Below are 11,743 nucleotides of genomic sequence, written 5' to 3'. Positions count from 1 at the left end.
TTTTTTTTTTTTTTTTTTTTTTTGTACTGGAGAGGACCTAGGGCCTCCACCCTGAGCTGTGTTTCCATTGAGTCTCACTAAGCCATGAAGGCTGGGTTTAAACTTGTAATCCACTCTGGGAAGCTGAGGCAGGAGGATGACGGGTATGTGCCACTCCACCTAGCTCAAGAAAAGACGCCTTTGCCCGTTATGCCGGAGTTTGTGTTTGCAGCTAAAAAGCCACCTAACGTGTGCCTACATGATGGCTGAGAAGTCGTCGTCCACCAGGATCATGCTGGCGGCCTCCTTGCTGACATCCGACCCCGCCTGCCCCATGGCAATCCCGATGTCTGCAGACTTCAGGGCGACTGCGTCGTTCACACCGTCCCCTGTCATGGCCACGATCGCCCCCGACTCCTGCAGCACCTGGAGCAAGTGCGGGCAAGGGGGGTTGTAGCCAAGGAACCCGGTCCAGACCCCTCCCGATGCTGTGCCTTGCACACTGCTGGTGACAGAGATCCGAGACTGCGCCAGCTCCTCCTGCAGCCCGTGAGCATTTTAGCCTCAGCCCCTCACCCACTGGAGGCAGGCTGTCTTTGCGTCAGGCTGTGGGAAGCTTAGTGGGAGTGAGGGACAGGAGGGTTCCTGACCATGGGTAGAGGCCAGTGAGGTCACACCGGTCCCAAAACCTGAACCAGGACGTACCTGTGAGGGTCACATGATTTTGAGAAGCCACTAGTAGAGATTTACCCTGTAGTGCTAAAACCAACAAGGCAAAACCCCCAACTAACACGGGCAAAGCTCAGCTGCCAAAGACTCTGGATTTGGTCCCCACTTCTCCCCACATTTGGCTGGGCAGGGGGCTGCCCTGCTAGAGGTGACGCTTCCCAGCATCCCTTGCAACTAAAGCTGGCCAGTGGACAACATTCCGGCCCACCCTGGATGTCACCGAGGGACCCATGAGGTCCCAGAGCTGACAGCAACACAGCTGTGCCCCCTGCCTGGCATACCTTGATGATCTTGAGCTTGTGCTTCGGGCTGGTCCGAAAGAACACAGACACCTGCATGTGGCAATGCCAAAGAACAGTCAACACGTATGACATCGCCGCCCTACCGTGTGGGGTGCAGCTGTGTCACGGGGCCTCCGAGTGGGAAAGCAGGCATATTCTGGGTATGTCTGGGCGGGTCACGGGCATGGCCTGGGGCTCTGCCTGCTGCTCCTCCCTCCCTCCCAGCACTGTTTCCTGCCCCACTTCCTATTCCTCGTGAACTAAGCATTTGTCTTCCACCCTGCCCTCCCTCTACGATGCTCTTGCCATGAAGCCAGCCAGCCAACCATGGACTGAATCCCCTGTAACCAGGAACCAAATCCAGCCTGTCCCCTGGCACTGTGGATGCCAGGCGATGGAATGCAGACCATCGGGAACCCACCTCCCTGATGAGGGCCGCCAGCTTGCCCGGCTCTGTGCTCTCCACTTCTTCTCCGGACATGGCTCGCAGCTTCCCATGGCACAGGCCAATGTCTCTTCCTGCGAAAGAGTCCACGTTGGGGGCTCGTTTGAGGCCCAGGAATGGTCCCCGCCCTCGCTGTCACCCCACCTACCTGATATCCGTCTCCCTCCTGGCAGCAGAGAATGATAGAAAGAAAACCACAGTGGGTACCCTTTACTGAGCCATTTACTATGGTGCCAGGATCTCAGTTCCACCCGCAGCACTGACAAAAAGACCTTACGCTGCGCAGTTTAAGGCACCTCGTTCTGGTACTCCTCCCAGGCGTGGGTGCTCTGTGGCACCAGGGGGCTGCTGGGAGGGCCGGAGGGCCCGCCCGCCCTCGTGGGAAAGTGGCACCCAGGCCCTCACAGATGGGACTGGGCCGCTGGGGGCTGGCTGGGGACAGAATTTTTTCCAGTTTCTCCAGCAAATGGAGAAACTGTAGACAGCAACATGGGGACCTAACATGGTTCTGTCTGCTAAAGCCTTTTCACAGCACAAGGTTATCTCAAAGACGATGGACAACAGCATGTACAAGCACCATCACGGGTGGCAGCAGGAAACCTGCCCATCCTCTGCCCATGAAACACCAAGGGTCAGAGGGGTCAGTGCTTCCCAAGTGTGTGGGGCTGGGGCAGAGGCCAGACTGAAACAGTACACTGTACCCGCTGCCGCCCGCACACGGTGGATCTCAGTTAACACAGGGACGCCTGTCCCCTTGGGAGAACCTGCTGGTGTCTTGGAAGCAGAGCCAGCTGGGGAAGCAGCGTAGCGGGTGCCGATCGGCCGTCTTGGAGGCCTTTCTGAGCCCTGCAGTTGGGTGGGACTCTCCCGACTGGTTCCCCGGGGATGGCCCTGCAGCGGCAGAGCCACGTGCAGGAAGGTGGCCCCTCCCCATTACCTATGGCTGTGGCTGTCTCCAGAGCATCTCCCGTTATCATTTTCACCAACACCCCCGACTCTGAGAGCACCCGGACCGCTTCCTTCACGCCGTCCCGCGGGGGGTCAATGATGCCCACAAGTCCCAGGAATGTCAGCTTCCCCAGCTCGGGCCCCGATGCCAGTGCCAGCACTGTGGACAGATGAGGTGGAGGGTCACTGGGGCCCAGGGAAAATTTGCTGTCCCCAGCCGGCCCCCAGTGGCCCAGTGCTGCATTCCCACACTGGCGGGCCCTCCCAGCAGACCCTTGGTGCCACAGAGCACCCGAGCCAGGGAGGAGTGCCAGGAATAAGATGCCCAGCAGGGGGCGGCACTTGTCCATGGTGGCCTAGAGTCCCACCTGCCCAGCAAGTTTGGCCACAGAGCTTGTGAGGGGCTGCAGTGCCAGTTACCACTCTGCACTTGCTCCATGGCAGTCATCTTGTCACCTCCAGTAGGTAAGTGGCCACTACCGAAGGCTAAGAAACGCTCATGCTGGAGCACCATGGTGGAGAGGATTCTGCCTATGGTCCTGTCTTGACCATGGACAATGGCACTGAACCAGCCCCACTGCTGGGGACCGAGTGATCTTAAAGGTGGCAGTGTGCCAGCCTTTGTCACCTTTCTGACACCTGAAGGGCGTTGTGACTCAGAAGCCTCCAGCAGTACTTCCCTGTGGCATAGTCATAATGCTAATGGTTAATAGAGCTGGGGCCATGTGCTAACACTGTCCCATGTGCTAATTATATTAGTTCTATGTGCTAATTACATCAGTGCTGTGTGTTAATTATGTCATTGCCTCTGCTGATTGTGCCAGTGCCATATGCCAATAGGGCTTCTGGCATTTGGCATTAATATTATGCCACCCCTTTCCTGGGGGCTATGCATCTCTTCTGTCCCCTTAGTCCTGGAACTATCTGCAATCATTCTGTAGCAGAGTCCCAACTCCTGTTCTGTGCCGCTGTCCCTGGACTTTCTTCCCCACTGCCATCAGCCTGGTTACCTTTTCCTTGATGTGTGTAGGGAGAAAGCTCACAGCCCAAACACTCTGGGGCCCTGGCCCATGGTAGGCGCTCTGTCCACTCCCTGGCTAAGGACAGTCCCTCCAGTTTCCCCACCAGTCCCAGGCCTGGAAGACACGTGGGCCTTCTCTGAGGCCGGCAGGCAGATGCGAGTTCCTTTGTGAACATGGAAAGCGCCTGTGTGACTGCAGGGGTGTGGAGGGTCTGGCCGCCTCCCTGGAAGCACAGAAACAGTCCCTGCGGGCATCGGTGCTCTGCAGCCGCAGACCTGGGCTCAAATGGTGGCTCCATGGAACCCACTGGGATCACCCTGGCACAGTCCAGGCCTCAGTCTTTGGGGACACTTTGCCCAGTACCTGGCAGCAGGCGGGGCCCACGTGCTGGGAGAAGGAACAGATGTGGTGGCCTGGGGCCCGCACCTGCCGGGAAGTCCGTGTTCATGGTGTCTCCCGTGGGACCCCCGCCACACTCAACCCACAGGTGGCATTTGGTGCCTGGGGGCTCCGCCTTGCCAACTCCACGCTGCTGCCCGTCATCTAACACCCTGCCCCGGCACAGCCCACCAGCAGGGTTACGTGCAGCTTGGAGTCCTAGGCTGGGCCCCGACACTGACCCCGCAGGCCGAGCGACCCCATCCTCTTCTGCTCCTGCAGGCAGAATGCCTCCTGCTGGGGCGTCAGAGGCAGGGCGATGCCCCCATTGTTGTACGTGGTACAAGAGCGGATCACTTCCTCAAAGGCCCCCTTCATGAAGTAAATGTCATCCTGGTCCTTGGAAAAGACAGAAGGAAGAATCCACTGTGAGGGGTGCCTCTGCTACTGTGACCATCACCTCCTTCCGCACCGACACAGGAACGTTCATGGTGCAACTGCAGGCTGTTGCTGTTCACAGATACAGGACAAATTAGCAAGTCATGGAATCCACACAGTGGAATACTATAGAGCCCATAAAAAGAATGAGCTCAATCTTTGAGCTCTACGCGAAGTGCCCTCGTTAATGTCGCCAGGGCCTCTTGTAATAAGGAAGTGGAGGCTCCCAGATACTTTGTCTGAACCGTGGTCCCAAGGGCACAGGTGTATCTGTTGTGTTCCCTGGGGATGGGCTCAGGAGTGAACCTGGACGAGCAGCCCATCTTTTGCCTTACGTGTTTGTTACACAAGCATTGCCTTATGTACTCGGCCCCCCGCTTCCTGTGGGTAGCACGGGGTCGGCAGGTTCCTTGCAGCTTCACAGTCGGGCACCGCCAGTACGGGGAGGGGCTGTTTGTGAGCTGGCACAGAATGGCCAGCCTCACGGGAAAGGCACACGGGGAACAGAAGCCAGCGCAGTCATTATGACTTTGTCTTGAAAACCCCCGCTGCCATGTTGTGAGTGCAGAGCTGGGATCCAGAACGCTGGACACCAGCCTGTAAAGGGCACCCCTTTTGTGAGGAGCAGGCATGAAGAGTGTCCGTCCCAGCCCCAGTGCCAGGCTGCCCGATTCTCCCACTGGAATGCATTACAGTTGTCTCTGCTGGCAACAAATTCCGGCGGCATAAAGAGAATCCCTAACCCTTTGGGCACTCGGAATTCACAAGCCCTCCTTGCAGGACCTGGGAGGAGCTGGGACAGGAGGGGAGGAGACTGTAGGGACATCCAGGCTGGCCACAGGGAAGAGGAGGGCCGGGGCCTGTGTGTGGCGGGAGTCTTTTCTCAAAATGCCTTTTCCATGGAAGGTGTCTGAAAAGCCACAAGAAATCTAAAAGGGCAAATGTAAGAAAAACTAGCCATAATCCTCCCGCCCTGAGCAGCCACTGGTAGTTCACTGTGTCCCTCTTGTCACCTATGACACGTGCACCTGGGTCCATGCACACGTGTTTGCATGTGTCAGCCTATCACGCACACCACTGGGCGTGGCTCTGGGTGCCGTCAGTGACGAGGGATTTTGTCCCCTCCGTGTGACGTGCAGTGAGCTCCTGTGACAGGTGGAGGGTCTCGAGGGAGGAACCTAGGAGGCGGCTCTGCGGCCACAGTGACTGCAGCCGCTGGCTGTACTTCAGGAGGACGGGGACACCGCAGTGAGCGCCTCACCCGCACCTCGCTCTTTGAGCGGCACCTCACGGCCATCCACTTCTGTGCGGAGCTGAACGGGATCTCCTTCTGCCTCACATATGTGTCTCTGATGTCACCCAAGTCCATCTAGGGGAGGAAATGGCGTTTTCAGCAGAGCTGCTCCCCGGCATGGCACAGTTGGCTGGAACGAGCCCAGAGCAGAAGTCCCAGCACTGGGCTCATGGCGAGGGCTTGTCTGTTCTCAAACATCCCGTTCAAAAAAACACAGTCCTTGTTCCCTTGTCCTGGCTCAGACCCAAGGTCCAGGCTTTGCTTCCCTGAACCTCCGTGGGGACGGAATTCTGTGGGGTGTCCGCTTGGGCATGAAAGGCCAGAAGCTTCCCAGAGGACCCTGTGTCTCTGTGGCGGCCCTGATGCCCACACTGGGCCCTGCCAGGCCTGTCACGTGTGTGCTGTGATGGCTTCTAGGCCGTTAGGGATCGAGACTCAGTTTCCCCACCTGTAAACTTGTCTCTGCTGTGCATGCCCCCCAGGCACAAATGGAGGTTCCTGTGGAGCCACAGAGACCACGGGCTACCGCTGGGTACCTTCAGGGGCCTTGGCCCGTCTCTCCCCAGGACCTGCTTGGGGTTCAGGCCGTGGGGTGCCGGAGGGCCCATGCCCCCCCTCCCACGCTGCAGATCCCGGGGTGCACCTTCATGGCCAGCGCGAGCAGGGCCCCCTCCGTGGGCTGTCCCAGCACCGTGCCTCTGCTGATGACGGCGTTGTTGGCCACACAGCCAGCCTGAAAGGGGTCCAAAAAGTGCAGTTAGCATGGGAAGCTGCCCCCAGGGGCCCTGGCTCACCCAGGACTGTGGGGAAGTTAGGCTGCGTAGGAGCTGCCGGGCCATGAGCTGGGCCAGCACCCCTTATGCAGGAGTGGCGCCGGCTCATGCAAGGGTGGCCATGCTTGATGCCTCAGTGTCCACAGCAGCAGGCAGCCGTCACACCCGGGTTCCGGCTTCCGCTCTCGGCATGGGGCCTCTCAAGTCCAGCAGCAGCGTCCTGCTCCCCGTCCCTCCCAATCTCCATCAGTCCTGGGGCCACGCTGCCCAGCCCTGGGGAGCAGCCGGGTCACCCAGTGGCCACATGCCTGGCAGTGATGTCCCACGGAGAGACCAGCACACCTGTCCGTGACACTGATGCCACCACACACGCCGTCCTCACCTCCACGAGCTTCCCCACCGAGACGCTGGCGAACTCCTTGATGACCTCCTTGGCCGGGAGAAGTTGTACGGCCCCATGGCCGCTGTAGCCGACGCCGCTGACCTACGGGCATAGCGAGAGTCAGGAGAGGCGCCCCACCGGCCCAGAGTCCCCACGGGGTCCGTCCCTGCATATTAGTGCCTGGAGGGGTGGTGGACAGGTGCCTCTAGACTGAGCCTCAGAGGAGATCCTGCACCGCACCTGCAGCCGGGGATGGAGGCACAGGCAGGGGCCGCGGGGCTGAGAAAACTTCACCTACTACGGAAGGCATCCCGGCCGTGATCGGCTCTCCCTTCCTCTGAAAGCTTCAGGGGAAAGACACAAGCACGCAGGATCCCCTGCCCGCCTGGGAGCCAACAGCAATGCCAGGTGCTCAGGAAACAGAGCAAGTAGTGGGCGTGGCCCAAGTGGCAGAGGTGGGCAGGGAATGGAGGGCTGTGGGCAGCTCAGTGGTCCGCACTTGCCTGGCCTGTTCAAGGTCCTGGGTTCGAGCCCCAGCACCACAAGAAAAAAAAATAAAATTTTTTGTAATATGTCCATTGCAGGGGGGGGAAGGAGGCCATCTTGGCCGTGCTCCCTCTGGTGCTGGCAGCACAACCCCAGTCCCCCTTCCTTGCCACCTCCCAGGAGCCACAGGGGGCTTCCTCTAGGAGAGGCTGGCAGGGCTGTCGTGGCCCCCAGCCCGTGGTTCCGAGGGGGCCTCACCTCTGCGCGGACCCCGTCAGACGTCACCAGCTGGGTCACCGTCATTTCGTTGGCCGTCAGAGTCCCCGTCTTATCCGAGCAGATGACGCTGCAGCAGCCTGGCACCACAGAAAGGCAGCACACGGAAGGGGGCATTGCCACTCAGTCGAGCCGGCCGGCCGCCGCCGCCTCTCCCGCCCCATGTGGGAGCACCCCTCACCCAGCGTCTCCACGATGGGCAACTTCTTCACGATGACCCGCTTCTTGGCCATCCGCAGCACGCCCAGGACCAGCGTCACCGTGACGACGATGGGCAGACCCTCGGGAATGGCCGCTACGGCCAGGCTGGAAGGACAGGCCCCGCAGGACAGTGTGCACCCCAGCCGGGCTGGCAGGCCTGTCTGTGTCCCCCCACGTCCCTGCTGTCCTCTCCCAGTCCCACGGGGCCCGGCCTGCCCTTCAGCGCCCATCCCCTGAGCCTCCCTCTGCTTTGGGAAGTGACCTTCCTGTCAGACAGTCACGCCTTCTCATGAATTAGTGTCTGTCAAGGTCGCTTTGAGTGCTTTTTTTTGGTGGTTGTTGTTTTATTATTATTTTTTTGAGACAGGGTCTCACTGTGTAGTTGAGACTGACCTGGAACTCACTATGTAGCCCAGGCTGGTCTCGAACTCACAGCGATCCTCCTGCTTCAGCCTCCCGAGTGCTGGGATTATAGGTGTGCACCACCACTCCTGACTCACTTTAAGCACTTTTACATTTGAATTATTCTCATATATTAGAGAGAGAAGTGTCTTTAGGTCCAAAGAACTTCTAGACTCTGGCAATAAGCCAGAAATGGCAGTTTGGGCAGCATGAGGACCTCCCTGGGTCCTGGAATTTCACCATTCGGTATTTCCTATGGGGAGGCCAAACAAGGGCATCAAAGTGGAGGCTTCGGCCATGGGGTAGATTATTCTGGGGGTCTGCTCTCTTTCTGCCAGCCCTCCCACCCCGTACCGCATGGCCCTGCTTTCCGCGGCTGTGCTGAAGGGCTTCGAGGACAACTTGTGACCGGGCTGTCTTCCCTGGGGAGTGACATGGCACTGAGGCTGGCAGATGTCCCAGGTCCTTCTCCCCACCCCCGGAATGGGGAGCTGGCGAGGCCTGAAGTCTGCTTTGAATACACTGGGGTGGACCCAGGTCAAAGATGACTGGTGTAGTCGGTCACCGTGGAAGCTTACGGTGGTTACCTGGTGTTCACCTCACTGTTCTACTTTGATATTTACTTGAACTCTTACTTTAAAACATTTAAGCAATAAATAGAAAAAGAAACTGCAATGACCCAGTCAGTCATTGTTATGGTTTGGACTTAGACGCTCCCCCAAGCCTCGCGTGGTCACAGGCTGGATCTGGAGCGTGTGACGCTGGTTCACGATGCAGTGCCAGGCTCAGGGGCGCCAGGGTTAAGGGTGTGAGTGCTGCCCGCCCGAAGGAGCCTGAGTCAGACGAAAGGGGTGGGGAGACGCTGTTAACGCTCTTGTTGCCTTTGCTGCCTTGTGTGCGCCATCCTGTTCCTGCTCTGCCAGGCCTGTTTGCCATCCCAGCCTCGGAGCCAAATGATTATGGACTGAACCCTCCATGCACTGTGAGCCAAATAAACCTCTTCCCCTCTAACTTTGGGCGTCGGGTATTTTGTCTCAGCAACAGGAGAGAAAAGTAACCAACACAGCCATCAACAGACAAACAGATGCAAAATCGTGGTCCTGTCCACACAAGGGAGCACTGTGCAGCCCCAGAAGGAGGGAAACTCTGATACCGCATTATAATATGGATGCAAGAGGCCGAGAGCGAAGAGCCAGGCACAGGGCCACCGAGCGCACGATCCATTCAGGTGACACCTTCAGAGCGGGTGAATCAGAGACAGAGCCAGGCCGGTGACTGCTGGTGATCAGGGTATGGACGAGGAACTGGCAGGGGTAGCTAAAAGGACCCAGGGTCTTTTTTAAGGCAAAGTCTCAATTCTTAACAGATTAGCAACAAATTCCAACTTTGACAAAAGGGAATGGTTTGAGCAAATCATAGCGTGGCTGTGTCTCCCCTGGAGTGTCCAGCCGAATGGACACAGCCACTGCCTGCCACGGCACCAAATGGGAGGAGCAAAGGCCTGTGGGGACCCCAGTGCGCTGGCCCAGCACGCGGGGCTCCTGGACGAGGAGGCTCTGTCCCTGTCACACACACACGGCCGCCGCACCTCCCTGGGTCTCAGCTGAGGGCAGAGGACTCCACCATTCGGTGCACGCAGCAGAGAGCAGAACAGCGCTCCCTTCACGCAGCTGGGACCCCCTTCCGGCACCGCTCATCAGAGCTGACTGGAGAGACGCGCACGGCAGCCACTGCCCCACACAATGACCATCTCGGAAACAAGTCATGTAAGCAGGGTCGCCGGCGTTCGCCAAAGGGCTGTGCCCCGTTTCCATGGTGACAGCAAGGCGTCTTTGGTTTGAAGCCACAGGCGGGCGAGGCCAGCTGAGCAAACATTTGCCGAAGGTTAGGAGGGGACAGGCCCTCGCCAGACGTGGAAAGGGCCTCGGATGTGTCATGGTGATAAAAGATTAATCCGCAAGCTAATAAAGATTAGAAGGGGCCAGGAAGAGCAAGTCCTTGGGGTCACCTCGGATGTCACCAGGAAGGAGGATGAAGTCTTGAACAGTTGTCTCTTTGAACAGTTGTTCCTTTGGTGAACCTAGGTGGCCGTTTTCTGCTGAAGGTTTCCACCTTCCCCTCAGGGTTCCGGTGACTTCAACCTGCCGCTGAGAGCTGGAAGTTTGTACCCACTCTGTATCAGCAGCGGAAGGAGGGAATATTCTCCCTCTGGGCAAGTTCCCCACAGCTGAGTGGTGAACAAGTTCAGCAGGGGCTTTAGGATGGGGCCAGAGTGATGGCTGGAGGGGCGAGACTTTCTCATCCCAAGATGTTTCTTAGTCTTTCCGGCTCCGGGCTTTTCCTGGTCTGCGTTTGCCCCTCCAGGGAGGTTTCCAGTGCCCTGCTTGCCCCAGGGTCCTCCGGGGCTCAGGTTTCCCGCCTGCCCTGCCCCTGAGGCTGCTGCCACCTGGCACCGTGAGGGGCCTCTGCCTCTGCACTCTGGGTGACAGGTGTCACCGCCACGCCAGGCTGGGGAAGCTTCCCCATCCAGCCTCACTGCCACAGTGCCCTGGGGATCTTGTTAGAAACACGGAGGTCAGGCCAGCTGTTTAACCCCCTTCCATGGCCGTCTCCTCTTCTGGGAGGTCACTCGGTCACAGTCCCCAGCACCACTGGCCTCCTGCCCCACCTCCATGTCCCATTCCTCTGCCCCAAAGACCCGCAGGATGCCAGGCACGGTGTACGTGGACCCGGCCACATGGTTAGACTGGGAGAAAGAGGGCTGCGAGGTGCCCCATCCATCTCTAACAGGCCAGGTGTCCTGCTGCCCGAGGGCCAGCTGGATGTCCTAGCGCCGTCCCCCGGTGGTGCCACCTGAGCCCTGTACCTGGCCCCAGGCGGGTCCTTCCTGCTCCCCCACAATGGCTCTTCCACTCCCTGCCTTTAATTCCACATCAGAGCCACCCAGCCACTGCCCTCTGGTCACCTCTCGCCCTTTCATCCCTCGGCTTCGGCTTCCTCTGTGCAAACCTTCTGTTTACCTTCTCTACCTGCCTGGCAACGCTGCAGGACAGAGACACCGGCCGGCGTGTAGGGGAAGCAGACAGAGGCACAGGTGCTCCGTGGAGAGGCCAAGCTGCCCGGCACCGAGGGCGGGACGTGGGGGTGACCAGAAGGGCTCCTGCCCAGGCAGGGGCAGCGCGGCCCAGCCTGGGACCAGGGCCATACACATGCTGTACCCACCCTGCCCTGTGGCCTCCTACCCGCCCGAGCGGAGCCCGCCGGCCCTTACCTGACCCCGATGGTAAACATGCTGAGCAGCGGCTTGCCCTGCAGCCAGCCGATGAGCGTGATGAGACCTGTGGGAGACAAGACGGGCGTCTGTGTGTGCCCCACATGCCCCATGTGGCCACCACACGGACCTCACAGGAACCTGCACAGGGAAAGGAGCAGCCTCAACACATTCAGCCACTCCACAGAGCGAGGGCTGGCCAAGAAGGCATGTCCCTAACCAAGGCAGGTGGAGTTTATTCACTCAACAAACACACAGGCCCCGGGGCTCTGTTTCACAAGAGCCTTCCCAGAAACTACAGGATTCCACACCCCTGAAAGCCCAGGGCACAGACGGCAGAGGGCAGTGCTAACGGGTGGGTCACTAGAGGCAGCGAGGCCTTAGGCTCAGACCACCACTGTCTGGGCATCCACCTGAGCCAGGTGAGGTGCCCGGGAT

The 11,743-nt window shown here is 59.1% G+C and overlaps 1 protein-coding gene across 2 annotated transcripts in view; it reads right to left on the bottom strand.

The window, feature by feature from the left end:
* The window catches only part of Atp2c2 (ATPase secretory pathway Ca2+ transporting 2), a 49,367-nt gene that overhangs the window by 4,807 nt on the left and 32,817 nt on the right, over positions 1 to 11,743 (bottom strand). Inside the window, exons 11-22 of one of the 2 annotated variants that reach the window (XM_033757896.1) lie at positions 11,306 to 11,372; positions 7,613 to 7,737; positions 7,414 to 7,511; positions 6,670 to 6,771; positions 6,158 to 6,247; positions 5,488 to 5,589; positions 4,025 to 4,181; positions 2,372 to 2,542; positions 1,583 to 1,600; positions 1,411 to 1,508; positions 990 to 1,040; positions 239 to 405 (exon numbers count right to left, since the gene is read on the bottom strand). In XM_033757896.1, coding sequence (XP_033613787.1) covers positions 239 to 405; positions 990 to 1,040; positions 1,411 to 1,508; positions 1,583 to 1,600; positions 2,372 to 2,542; positions 4,025 to 4,181; positions 5,488 to 5,589; positions 6,158 to 6,247; positions 6,670 to 6,771; positions 7,414 to 7,511; positions 7,613 to 7,737; positions 11,306 to 11,372 — 1,246 coding nt within the window. The remainder of the gene's footprint in view (positions 1 to 238; positions 406 to 989; positions 1,041 to 1,410; positions 1,509 to 1,582; positions 1,601 to 2,371; positions 2,543 to 4,024; positions 4,182 to 5,487; positions 5,590 to 6,157; positions 6,248 to 6,669; positions 6,772 to 7,413; positions 7,512 to 7,612; positions 7,738 to 11,305; positions 11,373 to 11,743) is intronic. The other variant, XM_033757897.1, reaches the window with a different exon arrangement.

This window comes from Fukomys damarensis, unplaced genomic scaffold (genome assembly GCF_012274545.1).
Source record: "Fukomys damarensis isolate Sample0158 unplaced genomic scaffold, DMR_v1.0_HiC HiC_scaffold_32, whole genome shotgun sequence".
Taxonomy (NCBI): Eukaryota; Metazoa; Chordata; class Mammalia; order Rodentia; family Bathyergidae; genus Fukomys; species Fukomys damarensis.
This window is presented reverse-complemented; position numbering and strand designations above follow the sequence as displayed.